Source organism: Cervus elaphus, chromosome 1 (genome assembly GCF_910594005.1).
Source record: "Cervus elaphus chromosome 1, mCerEla1.1, whole genome shotgun sequence".
Classification (NCBI taxonomy): domain Eukaryota; kingdom Metazoa; phylum Chordata; class Mammalia; order Artiodactyla; family Cervidae; genus Cervus; species Cervus elaphus.
This window is the reverse complement of record NC_057815.1, coordinates 34,701,936-34,718,775: the sequence shown is the minus strand read 5'-3', so window position 1 is coordinate 34,718,775 and position 16,840 is coordinate 34,701,936. Positions and strand designations below refer to the sequence as shown.

Here is a 16,840-nt window from a genome sequence, read left to right as displayed (position 1 = left end):
TTGAATAACGACCTCAGGGTGCAGTAGTGGGAAGGAAACATAAATCAAACAAACCAGTCCTTTGGCTATTGCGTGACTAATTATATAACTAATAAAAAGTATAAAATGTCTTTTTTAGAAAGATATCTTGTGTTGAATAACGGTAATAATAGTGATGCCTGAAATATATAGTTTTTGCCCTTATTATTTAAAAAATATGAATTCTAAGGTTTACTTATTTGGTCCTTATAATGCTATGTGATAGGTAGGGTAAATATTTTAAGTCATGGATTTAAGTCTGAGAGAGGTCAAGAATTGACTGAAAATTTACAGAATACAGTTAATGTCAAAGGAGAAACTAGAGTGCCTTTAAATATGTTCGCAGATGTGAGCATAGTCAACATTATGCAACTCACAGACTAATCTGTGCATTCCCAAACAAGATACTCTTTAAAGACATTTTTTTCTCTTTGCTTTCTTCCCTCCGCACTCCAAAAATAAACGACTCTGGTTGGGCCACCTGCATCATGCACTGGTCTCCAGCTGTGAGAGTGTGCGTGGTGATCATTAAGTCAACAAAAGGATTCTTTATACCAAAAGTCCCAGGAGCAAATTGCAGTACATTCCAGTATGTAGCACACACATTCACAGTGTCAGTCTGCCTAAAGTCTACACTTAGACGTTTTTTTCTCTCTGTAGGGCATGAATATCCCTATGGAATTAAAATGAGCCATCTTCGAGACACTGCACTCCTGACACAAGGATCAAAGGACTCCCCCACCCCTTCCAACTTCCAAGAGCCCTTCCTCATGGAGCAGCTGCCCCGAGAGATGCAGTGTCAGTTCATCCTGAAGCCCAGCCGCCTGGCGGTGACCCAGCAGCTGAGTGGTGAGTTTTCTCCTCCCTCATAGAGCCTTTCTTAGCAAAACTTTTCATTCCTAAAAGCAAAAAAAGTTCTTGGCCTTTCAGCCAGATGAAATATTTTTTCTTTTAAATTTGCAAAGTGTTTTGAAGGAAAGATGGAGTTTTAGATGATGGTTTTAGAAATTAGTGGTAGAGCTGAATGACTTGTAATCAGCAGTTAATAACTGCAGTAGAGTCTGTTCCTTCTTTCTTCGCTATTCTTTCCCCTTTAACCTTATGTCCACTGCAGAGTCAAAGGCACCAGTCTATGCTGCAGGTGCTTCAATGCTTCCTTTGTACTGTAATACATTGCACTGTGCGTTCCCCCAAATGGTCACCTTATAAAAAGGAGGCTGTCAGTGATGCGTGTCAGGAGACTCTAATGCCCGACCTGGATCCTGCTACTGATAGGTACGTAAAGATTGCAACGATTTCCACAGAAATCTCTTGGTATTCTGCTAATCCCTCTGAATGTAGCCATCCCTTATCCACCCCATAATAAAGACTCCAGAATGGTAAAAATGATATTCAACATAGGAGGACCATCATTAATTTACTCTAACTCAGGTTTGAGCTTTACACCTCATCTGAAAGTAATATTGTGAAAAAAATAGAAGAAAATATATCATGCCAAAAAGTGTTGAGTGGGGTAGTGGAAAATTGGTGCTTAATTTTTGTAGCTGCTTTTGTTGGTTTGAGAAAACTGGAGAAACCTGTCAACAGTGGCCGTTGTTTTATACTCATCCCCCAACACGTGCATGTCCAGCACTGTCCCTTTCTGTTGATGACCTAGCCTTAGATTTTATACTTCATTGAAGTCATTGGTCTAAAACTCCTTAATATTGCTGACGTTGCGTGCAGGCAGGCTCAGTCATGTCCACCTCTTTGCGACCCCATGGACTGTAGGCCATCAGGCTCCTCTGTCCATTAGAATTTTCTAGGCAAGAATATTAGAGGTGGGTTGCCATTTCCTACTCCGACGGATCTTCCCAACCCAGGGATCCAGCCCACGTCTCCTGTAGTGGCAGGCAGATTGTTTACCACTGTTCCACCTGGGAAGCCCTAATCTTGCTGATAGCAGCTATAAAAACTGATCTTGCCTTTGCCCCAGTCCTCCTCCCTCCAGCAGTGGTAAATTGAGGTTTTGAACTCTAAGGCTATTTACTCATATCTTTGGGCCATTTTGAAGGGGTATTATAGACATGTTACAGTTTTCTAACCTCTAAAATATGAGCTCCTTGAAGGTGGAGAGTTTGGTCTGTTTTGTTTACTGCTATATTCCCAGCACCTGGAACAGTTTCTGCATACATAAAAAAGTGTCCAATAAATATTTGTTGAATGAGTTTATTAATAGGTCTGTTGTTAGTGCTTATTAAAGTTACAAAAGGAATGTTGCCTTTATATCTAAGATGAGAATATTAGTTTACTCTTCTACCTTTATTACTCATGTTTTTCAAAACTGTTTCTGTGGGTACCTTGTTAATAAAATAAAATAAAATAAGTGTATTTTAACTAATTGGACAAAAATAATCAGGAGTCAAGAATCCTGAAGGTTTTACTCATTTCTGCCAACAATTTGATTAGTTAATTGTAAGCAGCCTTTAGTTATTAATCCTCTGTTTCTCCCTGTTAAAGGTTAAGATAATAATAGTTGCAGCTATAAAATGATTCATAATAAATGGAGTAACTATAGATCAATGGTGATAACTACCTGTGTAGCTAAACAATTAATATGTGAACCAGTTTTGTATGTTTTTTTAATACAGAGGATTTTGAGAGCAACTACTCTGGAAACCACTTAGATCAGGGATCAACAGACTTTCTCTGTAAAGGACCAGGTAGTAAAATTTGCAAGTCAGCAGACAAAACTGAGAATATCATGTGGGTACTTACATAACAAGACAGAAAACAAGTTCACAAAATTTTTACAAATGATATTCAATATGTAGTAATATTTGAGTACGTGCATGCTCACTCAGTCATGTCCAATCTTTGCAACCGCATGTACTATAGCCTGCCATTCTCCTCTGTCCAGAGATTTTCCAGGCAAGAATACTGGAGCAGGTTGCCATTTCCTCCTCCAGGGGACCTTCCCGACCCAGGGATTGAACCCACATCTTCTGTATCGGCAGGTGGATTCTTTACCACTGTCCCACCTAGGAAGCCCATAATTGAGTACAATTTTATGTAATACAGATATACAAATGAAAATAATTCTTTTGGGGAAATAACATTTCACTTAATTGGGGTTCAAAATTAGTATTCCAGGTTGGGAAGATCCCCTGGAGAAGGGCATGGCAACCCACTCCAGTATTCTTGTCTGGACAGTATTCTTGCAGGGCAGGCTACAGTCCATGGGGTCACAAAGAGTCAGACAGGACTGAGAGACTCAGCACAGCACAGCACACATCATAATTAAATGTAAAATATTCTGATGTAATGATATTTTATACATTTCATGATCTTTGAAAATACCCTTTCACACACATAGGTGCTGCCAAATACTGATGTATCATTCTACAAGTATATAACTTTTTAAATTTTTATTGGAGTACAGTTGCTTTGCATCGTTGTATTAGTTTCTACTATACAGCAAAGTGAATCAGCTGTACATATACATTTATCCCCTCTCTTTTTATTTCTTTCCCATTTGCATCACCACAGAGCATTGAGTAGAGTTATAGATTCTCATTGGTTATCTACTTTATACACAGTGTCAATAGTTTATATATGTCAATCCCAATCTCCCAGTTCATCACACCCAACCTTCCCCCTTGGTATCCGTATGTTTATGCCCTACATCTGTGTTTTTATTTCTGCTTAAATAAGATCATCTATACCAATTTCTTCAGATTTCACTTATATGTATTAATATACAATATTTGTTTTACACTTTCTGACATACTTCATCCTATATGACAGCCTCTAGTTTATCCACATCTCTACAAATGACCCAGTTGTGTTCCTATTTATGCCTGAGTGATATTTTTTGGGCTCCAAAATCACTGCAGATGGTCACTGCAGCCATCAAATTAAAAGACACTTACTCCTTGGAAGGAAAGTTATGACTAATCTAGATAGCATATTAAAAAGCAGAGACATTACTTTGTCAACAAAGGTCCATCTAGTCAAGGCTATGGTTTTTCCAGTGGTCATGTATGGATGTGAGAGTTGGGCTATAAAGAAAGCTGAGCACTGAAAAATTGATGCTTTTGAACTGTGGTGTTGGAGAAGACTCTTGAGAGTCCCTTGGACTACAAGGAGATCCAACCAGTCCATCCTAAAAGAGATCAGTCCTGGTGTTCATTGGAAGGACTGATGTTTCAACATCAGTTTCAGCTTCAGCTAAAACTCCAATACTTTGGCCACCTGATGCGAAGAGCTGACTCATTGGAAAAGATCCTGATGCTGGGAAAGATGGAGGGCAGGAGGAGAAGGGGACAACAGAGGATGAGATGGTTGGATGGCATCACCGTCTCAATGGACATGAGTTTGGGTGGACTCCGGGAGTTGGTGATGGACAGGGAGGCCTGGCGTGCTGCGGTTCATGAGGTCACAAAGAGTCGGACATGACTGAGCAACCGAACTGAACTGAACTGAATATTCCATTGGTAGCTCAGCTGGTACATTCCCTGGTAGCCTAGCTGGTAAAGAATCCACCTGCAATGCAGGAGACCCCCTGTTCGATCCCTGGATTGGAAAGATCCCCTGGAAAAGGAATAGGCTACCCATTCCAGTGTTCATGGGCTTCCTTGGTGACTCAGACAGTAAAAAATCCGCCTGCACTGGGGGAGACCTGGGCTTGATCCCTGGGTTGGGAAGGTCCCCTGGAGAAGGGCATGGCAACCCACTCCAGTATTCTTGCCTGGAGAATCTCCATGGACAGAGGAGCCTGGTGGGCTACAGTCTTGGGGGTCACAAAGAGTCGGACACGGAGCGACTAAGCACTAAGCAATCCTTTTGTATATATGCACCATATCTTCTTTATCCACTCCTCTCTTGGTGGACATTTAGGTTTCTTCCATGTCCTGGCTATTGTAAATAATGCTGCTGTGAACCTTGGGGTGCATGTATCTTTTTGAATTATGGTTTTCTCCAGATAGCACAGTAGTGGAATTGCTGGGTCACATGGTAGTTCTGTTTTTAGTGTTTTAAGGAGCTTCCATACTGTTCTCCATGGTGGTTGTATCAATTTACATTTCCACCAACATCGCAAGAGGCTTCCCTTTTCTCCATACCCTCTCCAGCATGTATTGTTTATAGATTATGAGATGATAGCCATTCTAACCAGTGTGAGGTGACGACTCTTTGTAGTTTTGATTTGCATTTCTGTAATAATTAGTGATGTTGAGCATCTTTTCATGTGTTTGTTGGCTATCTGTATGTCTTCTTTGGATAAATGTCTATTTAGACCTTGTACCCATTTTTTGACTGGGTTGTTTGTTTTTTTATATTGAGCTGAATGAATTGCTTATATATTTTAGAGATTAATCCCTTGTCAGTTTCTTCACTTGCAAATGTTTTGTCCCATTCTAAGCGTTGTCTTTTTGTCTTGTTTATGGTTCCGTTTGCTGTTCAAATGCTTTTCAATATACCTAGGTCCCATTTGTTTATTTTTGTTTTTATTTTCATTACTGTAGGAGGTGGGTCAAAAAAGGTTTTGCTGTAATTTATTCAAAGGGTGTTCTGCCTGTTTTCCTCTAAGAGTTTTATAGTGTCTGGCCTTATATCAGATCTTTTATCCATTTTATTTCTGTGTATGGTGTGAAGGAGTGTTCTAATTTCATTCTTTTACTTGTAACTCTCCGGTTTTCCCAGCACCACTTATTAAAGAAGCTGTCTTTTATCCCTTGTATATTCTGTCCTTCTTTTTCATAGATTAGGGGACCATAGAAAGCTCTGGGCTTTCTATCTTGTTCTGTTGGTCTATATTTCTGTTTTCTGCCAGTACCATACTGGCTTGATGGCTATAGCCATGTAGTATAGTCTGAAGTCAGCAAGCCTGATTTCTCCAGCTCCATTTTTCTTTCTCAAGACTGCTTTGGCTTTTGAGGGTCACGTTTCATACAAACTATAAAATTTTCTGTTCTAGTTCTGTGAAAAATGCCATTGGTAATTTGATAGGGATTGCGTTGAATTTGTATGTTCCTTTGGATAATACAGTCATTTTCACAACATTGATTCTTCAAACCCAAGAACATGGTATATCTCTACATCTGTTAGTGTCACCTTTGACATCTTTCATCAGTATCTTATAGTTTTCTGCATACAGGTCTTTTGCTTCCTTTAAAGTGAGGGCCTCCCTGGTGGCTCAGAGGTGCTTCCTTAGGTTGGTTTATTCCTAGGTATTTTATTCATTCGTTGCAGTGATAAGTGGGGTTGTTTCCTTAACTTCTCTTTCTGATCTTTCGTTGCTGGTGTATAGAAATGCAAGAGATTTCTGTGTGTTAATTTCGTATCCTGTAACTTTAATTGCTCTCATAGTTCTCTGGTGTTATCTTTAGGGTTTTCTATTTATAGTATCATGTCATCTACAAACAGTGGTTGTTTTACTTCTTCTTTTCCAACTTTGATTCCTTCTCTTTCTTTTTCTTCTGTGATTGCCGTGGCTATGTCTTCTAAGTCTGTGTTGAATAATAGTGGTGAGTGAAGATCCTTGTCTTATTCCAGATCTTAGAGAAAATGCTTTCAATTTTTCACCATAGAGAATAATGTTTGCTGTAGGTTGTCATATATGGCCTTTATTATGTTGAGATAGGTTCCTTTTCACTTTCTGAAGAGTTTTTTATCATAAATGGGTGTTGAATTTTCTCAAAAGCTTTTTTTGAATCTATTGAGATGATCATATGTTTTTATTCTTCAATTTGTTGATGGTGATGTATCACATTGATTTGTATACATTGAAGAATCCTTGTATCCCTGGGATAAATCATACCCTTGATCATGATAGATGATCCTCTTAATGTGTTGTTGGATTCGATTTACTAGTATTTTGTTGAAGATTTTGCATCTGTGTTCATCAGTAATACTGGTCTATAATTTCCTTTTTCTGTGATATCTTTGTATGATTTTAATATTATGCTGATGGTGGCCTTGTCCAATGAGTTTGGGAATATTCTACCCTCTGCAATGTTTTAGAAGAGTTTGAGAAAATAGGTGTTAGCTCTTCTCTAAATGGTAGAATATCCGCCTGTGAAGCTATCTCATCCTAAACTTTCAATTGTTTGAAGATTTTTAATCACAGATTCAATTTCTTTACTTGGATTGGTCTGTTCATATATTCTGTTTCTTCTTGGTTCAGTCTTGGGAGACTGTACCTTTCTAAGAATTTGTCCATTTCTTCCAGGTTGTCCTTTTCATTGGCATACAGTTGCTTGAAGAAGTCTCATGATCCTTTGTATTTTTGCATTGTCAGTTGTACCTTCTCCTTTTTCATGTCTAATTTTATTGATTTGAGACCTCTTCCTTTTGTCCTTGATGAGTCTGGTTAAATATTTTGTATGGTTAAAGGTTTTTGTATTATATCTTCTCAAAGAAACAACTTTTAGTTTCATTGATCAGTGCTACTGTTTTCTTTATGTCATGTATTTCTACTCTGATCTTTATGATTTCTTTCCTTCTACTAACTTTGGGTTTTGTTTGTTCTTTTTCTAGTTGCTTTAGGTGTAAGGTTAGGTTGTTTATTTGAGGTTTTTCTAGTTTCTTGAAGTAGGATTGTATTGCTATAAACTTCCCTCTTAGAAAGTAAGTTACTATATAATACAGGGAACCCAGCCTGGCACCCTGTGATGAGCCAAATGGGTGGGATGTGGGGAGAAGAGGAAGGATCAACAGGGAGGGGGGAAAATGTATAATTACAGATAATTCTGTTGTACAGCAGAAACCAATACAACTTTGAAAGCAATTTCCCTCCAATTAAAAATAAATGAATAAATACACACTTGTATATATAGAACTTCCCTCTTAGAGCTGCTTTTGCTGAATCCCATAGGTTTTGGGTCATCATGTTTTTGTTGTCATTTGTTACCAGGTATTTTTTTATTCTTGGGGATGGTTTTGATCACACCACCTCCTGTACGGTGTTAGGAACCTCTGTCCGTAGTTCTTCAGGCACTCTGTCTCTCAGATCTAATCCCTTAAATCTATTTGTCACTTCTACTGTGTAATTGTAAAGTATTTGATTTAGGTCATACCTGAATGGTTAGCGGTTTTCCCTACTTTCTTCAATTTAAGTCTGAATTTGGTAATAAGTTCATGATCTGAAGCACAGTCAGCTCCTGGTCTCATTTTTGCTGACTGTATTGAGCTTCTCTGTCTTCAACTGCTAAGAATATAATCAGAATGAGTTTGACATTGAGCATCGGTGATGTCCATGTGTATAGTTGTCTCTTGTGCTGGTGGAAGAGGGTGTTAGCTATGACCTGTTCATTCTCTTGGCAAAACTCTGTTAGCCTTTGCCCTGCTTCATTTTGTACTCCTAGCCCAAACCTGCCTGTTAGTATACCTCTTGACTTCCTACTTTTGCATTCCAGTCACCTATGAAGAAAAGGACATCTTTTTTTGGTGTTCGTTCTAGAAGGTCTTGTAGGTCATCATAGAACCATTCAAATGCTTCGGCTTCTTCAGCATTAGTGGTTGGAGCATAGACTCGGATTACTGTGATATTGAATTGTTTGCCTTGGAAATGAACAGAGATCATTCTGTCATTTTTGAGACTGCACCCAAGTACTGCATTTTGGAGGGCTTCCCTGATAGCTCAGTTGGTAAAGAATTCACCTGCAATGCAGGAGACCCCGGTTCAACTCCTAGGTTGGGAAGATCTGCTGGAGAAGGGATAAGCTACCCACTCCAATGTTCTTGGGTCCCCCTTGTGGCTTAGCTGGTAAAGAATCTGCCTGCCATGAGGAAAACCTGGGTTCAATCCTTGGGTTGGGGAGATCTCCTGGAGAATGGAATGGCTACCCACTCCAGTATTTTGGTGGAGAATCCCATCGACAGTATAGTCCATAGGGTCACAAAGAGTCAGACACGACTGAGCAAGTTTCACTTTCACTGCATTTCAGACTCTTGTGACTATGAGGGCTGCTTTATTTCTTCTAAGGGATTCTTGCCAACAGTAGTAGATATAATGGACATGTGAATTAAACTCACCCATTCCGGTCCATTTTAGTTCACTGATTCCGAAAATGTCGAAGTTCACTCTTGCCATCTCCTGTTTGACCATTTCCTGTTTGACAATTTCCAATTTACCTTGATTCATGGACCTAACATTCCAGGTCCTATGCAATAATGTTCTTTCATCATTGGACTTCATTTCCATCACCAGTCACATCCACAACTGGGTGTTGTTTTTGCTTTGACTCAGCCTCTTCATTCTTTCCTGAACTATTTCTCCACTCTTCTCCAGTAGCATATTGGGCACCTACTCACCTGGGGAGTTCATCTTTCAATGTCATACCTTTTTGCCTTTTCATACTGTTCATGAGGTTCTCAAGGCAAGAATACTGGAGTGGTTTACCATTCCCTTCTCCAGTGGACCACATTTTGTCAGAACTCTTCACAATGACCCGTCCATCTTGTGTGCCCTAAACGGCATGGCTCATTGTTTTACTGGGTTAGACAAGGCTGAGATCCATGTGATCAGTTTGGTTAGTTTTCTGTGATTGTGGTTGTCATTCTGTCTGCCCTCTGAAGGGTAAGAATAAGAGACTTGTGGAGGCTTCCTGATAGGAGGAACTGGCAGTAGGAGAATCTGGGTCTGAGTTGGATGGGCAGGGCCATGCTCAGCAAATCTTTAATCCAACTTCCTGTTGATGGGTGGAGCTGTGTTCCCTCCCTGCTGGCCTGTGTTTGGCAGGGGTAATGTTGGTAATGGTGACCTCCTCCAAAAGGACTTATGCCATCACACCGCTCCCATGACTGTTGTATTCAGCCCCTGTCCCCACGGCGGGCCATTGTCAACCCACGCCTCTGACAGAGATGCCTGGACACTCACAAGCATGTCTGGCTCAGTGTCTTATGGGGTCACTGCTCCTTTCTCTTGGATCCTCGTGTGCACAAGGTTTTGTTTGTGCCCTCCAGGAGTCTGTCTCCCCAGTCCTGTGGAAGTTCTGTAATCAAATCCCACTGACCTCCAAAGTCAAATTGCCTGGGGGGTTCTCAGTCCTTTTACCAGATCCCCAGGTTGGGAACTCTGCTGTGGGCCCTAGAACTTTTGCAACAGTACGAGAACTTCTTTGGTGTAACTGTTCTCCAGTTTGTGGCATCTGGTCCCATCTCTTGATGGCAAATAGATGGGGAAATAATGGCAAGAGTGACAGACTTTATTTTCTTGGGCTCCAAAATCACTGCAGATGGTGACTGCAGCCATGAAATTAAAAGATGCTTGCTCTTTGGACAAAAAGCTATGACAGACCTAGACAGCATCTTAAAAAGCAAAGACATTGCTTTGCCAACAAAGGTCTGTCTAGTCAAAGCTATGGTTTTTCCAGTAGACATGTATGGATATGAGAGTCAGACTATAAAGAAAGCTGAGCACCAAAGAACTGATACTTCTGAACTGTGGTGCTGGAGAAGACTCTTGAGAGTCCCTTGGACTGCAAGGAGATCAAGCCAGTCCATCCTAAAGGAAATCAACCCTGAATATTCATTGGAAGGACTATTGCTGAAGCTGAAACTCCAATACTTTTGCCACCTGATGTGAAGAACTGACTCATTGGAAAAGACCCTGATGCTGGGTAAAATTGAAGGCAGGAGGAATAGGGGACGACAGAAGATGAGATGGTTGGATGGCATCACTGACTCAATGGACATGAGTTTGAGCAAGCTCTGGGAAATGGTGATGGAGAGGAAATCCTGGCATGCTGCAGTCCATGGGGTTGCAAAGAGTTGGACATGATGAGTGACTGAACTGAACTGATTTTTTAATTTCCTCTGATTTCTTCAGTGATATCTTGGTTATTTAGTTGCATATTGTCTAGCCTCCACATGTTTGTGTTTTTTGAAGTTTTGGGGGTTTTTTGTATATGATTTCTAATGTTATAGCATCGTGCTTGGATATGCTATGAAGTTTCAATTACAATTTCAAATATGCTTTGTTTTTTTTTTTAATTTACTGAGGCTTGATTTGTGACCCAGGATTGATCTGTCCTGGAGAATATTTCATGTTCACTTGAGAACAAAATGTATTCTGCTGCTTTTGGATGGAATGTCCTGTAACTGTCATTTAAGTCTATCTAGTCTAATGTGTCTTTTAAAGTTTGTGTTTCCTTAATAATTTTCTGTCTGAATGATCTATCCATTGGTGTCAATGGAGTGTTAAAGTCCCCCACGATTAGTGTGTTACTGTTGATGTCCCCCTTTTATGGATGTTAGCATTTGTCTTATGAATTGAAGGGCTCCTATGATAGGTGTGTTAAATATTTGTAATTGTTATATTTTCTTCTTGGATTGATGATCATTATGTAGTGTCCTTCCTTGTCTCTTGTGACAGTCTTCATTTTAAAGTCTATTTTATGTGACATGAGTATTGCTACTTAACCTTTTTTTTGATTTCCATTTGCGTAGAATATCTTTTCCCATCCCCTAACTTTCAGCCTGTTTTTTTCCCTATATCTGAAGTGGGTCTCTTGTGGGCAGCATATATATGGATCTTGTTGTGTATCCCTTCAGCCTGTCTTTATCTTTTCATTGGAGTATTTAATCCATTTACATTTAAAGTAATTATATGTATATTCATATTACCATTTTCTTAACTGTTTTGAATTTGTTTTTGTAGGTTTTTTCCTTCTCTGTGCTTCCTGCCTAGAGAAGTTCTTTCAACATTTATTACAAAGCTGGTCTGGTGACAATGAATTCTCTTAGCTTTTACTTGTCTGTAAACCTTTTGATTTCTCCATCAAATCTGAGCCTTCCTGGGTAGAGTAATCTTGTAGGTTTTCCCTTCTATCACTTTAAATATATCCTATCTGGCCGGCAGAGTTTCTGTTAGGATATCAGCTGATAATCTTATGGAGATTCCCCTATATGTTTTTTTAATCAATTTATTTCAATTGGAAGCTATTTACCTTATAATATTATAGTGGTTTTTGCCATACATTGACATGAATCAGCCATGGGTGCACATGTGTCCCCCATCCTGACCCCCCCTCCCACCTCCCTCCTCATCCTATCCCTCAGGGTCATCCCAGTGCACTGGCCCTGAGCACCCTGCTTCATGCATTGAACCTGGACTGGCGATCTGTTTCACATATGATAATATACATGTTTCAATGCTATTCTCTCAAATCACCCCACCCTCACCTTGCTGCTTTTAATATTTTTTTGTATTTAAATTTTTCAGTTTGATTAATATGTGTTTCAGCTTATTTCTCCTTGGGTTTATCTTATATGGAATTCTGTGCTTCCTGGACTTGACTGTTTCCTTCCCATGCTAGGGAAGTTTTTTACTATAGTCTCTTCAAATATTTTCTCAGACCCTTTCTCTTACTCTTCTTCCGGGACCAATATAATTCAAATGTTGGTGTGTTTAATGTTGTCCCAGAGGTCTCTGAGATTGTGCTCAATTCTTTTCATTCTTTTTTCTTTGTTCTACTTCACAGCAGTTATTTCCACCATTTTATTTCTAGCTCACTTATCCATTCTTCTCTCAGTTATTCTGTTATTAATTCCTCCTAGTGTATTTTTAATTTCAGGTATTGTGGTGTTCCTCATTGCTTGTTTGTTCTTTAATGTTTCTAGGTCCTTGTTAAACATTTCTTGTATTTCCCCCATTCTATTTCCCAGATTTTGGATCATCTTTACCATCATTACTCTGAATTATTTTTCAGGTAGATTGCCTATTTCCTTTTCACTTGTGGCTTTTTACCTTGCTCTTTCATCTGTAACATATTTCTCTGTCTTCTCGTTGTTTAACTTAACTCTGTTTGAGGTTTCCTTTTTCCAGGTTACAGGGTCATAGTTCCTCTTGCTTCTGGTGGCTTCCCTAGTGGGAGAGGCTGGTTGTTCCAAGGGCTTGTGTCGGCTTCCTGGTGGGAGGGCCTGGTGCCAGTGCCCTGGTGGGGAGTGCTGAGTCTTTTCCCTCTGACGGGCAGAGACACGTCAGGTGGTGTATTTGGGGATTTCTGTGAGCTTAGGACAACTTTAGGCAGCCTGTCTGCTGATGGGTGGGGCTGTGTTCCTTTCTTGCTGCTTGTTTGGTATTAAGTGTCCAGCACTGGAGCATGTATGCAGTTGGGTGGAGCTAGGTAGGTCATGGTATCAAGAAAGATAGTTTATCCAAGGTTATTCAGCTAGGTAACAGCGCCAGAATCTGAAATCAGCTCTGACTGTAGAAACCATATTCTTTCCAAGACACCACATTGCTGATGGATAGTAGTATCTGAGGTAAGCTACATTCCCAGGATGCAGCTCTGACCTAGTCAGTTGCCAGCTCCTGGAGCAAGTGCTTTCTTGATCTATATTGAGTTAATTTTTGTTTATGGCATGGCCCACTTACATTTTTCCGTGTTGCTGTCCAGTTTTCCCAACACCAGTTAACTGAAGAAACTATCCTTTCCTCATTGTATATTCTTGGCTCCTTTGTCATAAATTAATTGAGCATAAGTATACACGTTTTATTTCTGGACTCTCTCATCTGTTCCATTGATCTGTGTATCTGTTTTTATGCCAGTATCATTTTATTTTGATCACTATAACTCTCTAATATAGTTTGAAATTAGGAAGCATGAAGCCTCCCGCTTTGTTGTTCCTTCTCAACATTGATTTGTCTATTTTGGGGTCTTTTGTCATTCTATACAAATTTTAGAATTGTTCTATTACTGTGAAAGCCACCATTAGAATTTTGATAGGGACTGCATTAGGTCTATAGACTGCTTTGAATAGTATGGAGATTTAACAATAGTAACTTCCAGTCCATGTGCATGGAATATCTTTCCATTTATTTGTGTCTTCTTTAATTTTCTTTTCATCAGTGCCTTCCTAGTTTTCAGTGTACTGGTCTTTCACCTTCTTGATTAAATTTATTCTTAGGTATTTTATTCTTCTTAGTACAGTTATAAATGGGATTATTTTCTTAATTTTACTTTCTGATAGTTTGTTATTAGTGTATAGAAACACAAGAGATGTATGCTGATCTTGTATCCTGCAAATTGACTGAATTCATTTATTAGTTCTAAGTTTTTTTGGTGGAGTCTTTAGAGTTTTCTGCGTATAGTATTATTATATCATCTACAAATAGTGGCATTTTTGTTTTTTCCTTTCCAGTTTGGGTATCTTTTACTTTTTTCCTGCCTACTTGGTTTGCTAGGCCTTCCAATATCATGTTGAATAAAAATGATAAGAGTGGACATCCTTGTCTTGTTTCTCATCTTAGAGGAAAAGCTTTTTGGCCTTTGACCGTTGACAATGATGCTATCTGTAATATTAATACATGACCTTTGTTATGTTGGGGTACATTTCCTCTAGTCCCACTCTGTTGAGGATTTTAATCATATTAATAAATGGATGTTGAATTTTGTCAAGTGCTTTTTTGTATATCAATATGATCAAAGAAAAATCATAAGATTTTTTCCTTCTGTTTTGTTAATGTGGTGTATCACGTTGATTTGTGGGATATGAATCATCCTTGTATCCCTGGAGTAAATCCAACTTGATTATGGCATTGATTCTTTTAATATATTGTTGAATTCAATTTGATGATTTTTTTGAGAATTTTTACCTATAAGTTCATCAGAGATATTGGCCTATAATTTTCTTTTCTTGTGGTTTCCTTGCCTGGTTTTGATATCGGAGTAATTATGGCCTTGTAAGCTGTCAGGTCCTAGATTTTTATTTCTAGGGAGTTTTTAAATTACTGATTCAATATCCCTACCAGTAATCAGCCTATTCAGATTTTCTTTCATATTCAGCCTTGGAAGTTTGTTTGTTTCTAAGAATTTATCTGTTTATTCTAGGTTTTCCAATTTGTTGGCATATAATTGTTCATAATAGTCTCTTATGATCCTGTATATTTCTGTGGTGTCAGTTGCATCTCTTTAATTTCTGATTTTTTTTTAGTTCTCTCTCTCTTGTTGAGTCTGGCTAAAGGTTTATCAACTTTGTTTATTTTTTCAAAGAACCAGCTCTTGTTTTCATTGATCTCTTCTAGTGTCTTTTAAGTCTCTATTTCATTTACTGCTGCTCTTAGGTCTGAAGTGAGTCTCTTGTAGGCAGCATGTTGATGGGTCTTGTTTTTTATTCCATTCAATCCCTCTTGGTCTTTTGATTGAAGAATTTAGTCCATTTATATTTAAAGTAATTGTTAATAGATATGTTATTGCCATTTCTATTGTTTCTGGCTGTTTTGTGGTTCCTCTGTTCATTTCTTCTCCTGCTGTCTTCCTTTGTAGTTTAGTGACTTTCAGGTTCCTTTCTCTGTCATTATCTTTTGTGTATCTACTTTAGGTTTTTGCTGTTGGTTACCACAAGGCTTACACATAACAACTTGTATTTATAATAGTGTTTATGTTGATACCACTGTTTGAACACTTTGTAAAGCTCTACTTATTTATTCTCTACTCACCCAACATTTTGGTTTTTGATATCATATTTTATGTCTTTTTTATCTTGTAAATCTCTTGCTTAAATATTGTAGCTACAGTTATTTTTACTATTTTTGTCTTTTGACCTTCACATTAATAATTCATTCACTACCATTACCATATATTTGCCTTTACCAGTGAGATTTTTGCTTTTATATATTTTGTTACTAATTAGCACCCTTTCTATTCAGCTTAAAAAGATACCTTTAACATCTCTTCTGAGAATGGTTTAGGTTTAGTGGTGATGAACTCCTTTATCTTTTGCTTGCTAGAAACCTCTATCTCCTTCAGTTCTGAATGATAACTTTGGTAGGTGAAGTATTCTTGGTTAGAAATTTTTATCTTTTAGCACTTGGGTTATATTGTGCTATTTCCTTCTGATCTTTAACATTTCTGCTAAAAAATCTGCTGATAGTCTTACAGGATTTCCTTGTACATAATAAGTTGTTTTTCTCTTGCAGCTTTTAAGATCTCTCCTTGTCTTTACCTTTTGACATTTTAATATAATGTGTCTTGGTGTAGATCTTTGGGTTCATCTTATTTGGAACTGTCTGGGCTTCCTAGATCTGAATGTCTGTTTCTTTCCCCAGTTTAGGACAGTTTTCAGCCATTATTTTTTCAAATAAATTTTCTTTCCCTTTTTATTTTTTTCTGAGACCTCTATAATGTGATGGTTAATGCATTTGATGTTGTCCCATAAGTCCTTTAAGCTGTCTTCACCATTTTGCATTCTTTTTTTTCTTTCTGCTGCCTGATTGGGTGAGTTTCTATGCCATGTCTCAATTTCTCTGATCCTTTCTTCTACTTCATCAAATCTGCTTTTGACCCCCACTGGTTATTTTTCAATTCAGTTATTGTATTCTTCAGTTCTGTGACTTCTGTTTGGAACTTTCTTATATTTTCTATCTTTAAGTTCTCACTGTGTTTATCCATTCTTCTCCCAAGTTTAGTGGGCATCTTTATGATCATTTATTGAACTTTTTATCAGGTAAATTATTTATTTCCAGTTCATTAACTTTTTTTTCCTGATGTTTTGTCTTGTTCTTTCATTTGGATGGAACATATTTCTGTTTCTTCATTTTGCTTGATTCTGTGCTGGTTTCTATGCACTGGGTAAAAAGCCACCTCTTCCACTTGAACTGTTGCCTTTGTGTAAGAGATGAACCTTTTTCATTCCACCCTGTCCTAGCTCTTGGTTTTCTCTCAACTATTTGTAATTATCCAAGAAGCCTATCTTATATTTAATAGCTCTCAATACTTGACGAAGTACCAAGATCAGTCACTGTCCCAAAGGGGAGAGCTCAGTCAGCACCTTGATTCAGGCTGATTGGAAACCAAGTCCTCTCACAGCAGCTTTCAAGAGTGCAAATGTATGCAGT

General features: G+C 38.4%; 1 protein-coding gene across 5 annotated transcripts in view; it reads left to right on the top strand.

Annotated features, from left to right (window-relative positions):
• The window catches only part of ARHGAP20 (Rho GTPase activating protein 20), a 196,795-nt gene that overhangs the window by 149,275 nt on the left and 30,680 nt on the right, over positions 1-16,840 (top strand). For all 5 annotated transcript variants that reach the window (XM_043898804.1, XM_043898823.1, XM_043898795.1 and 2 more), the window contains one exon: positions 679-867. In XM_043898804.1, the coding sequence (XP_043754739.1) occupies positions 679-867 (189 nt within the window). The remainder of the gene's footprint in view (positions 1-678; positions 868-16,840) is intronic.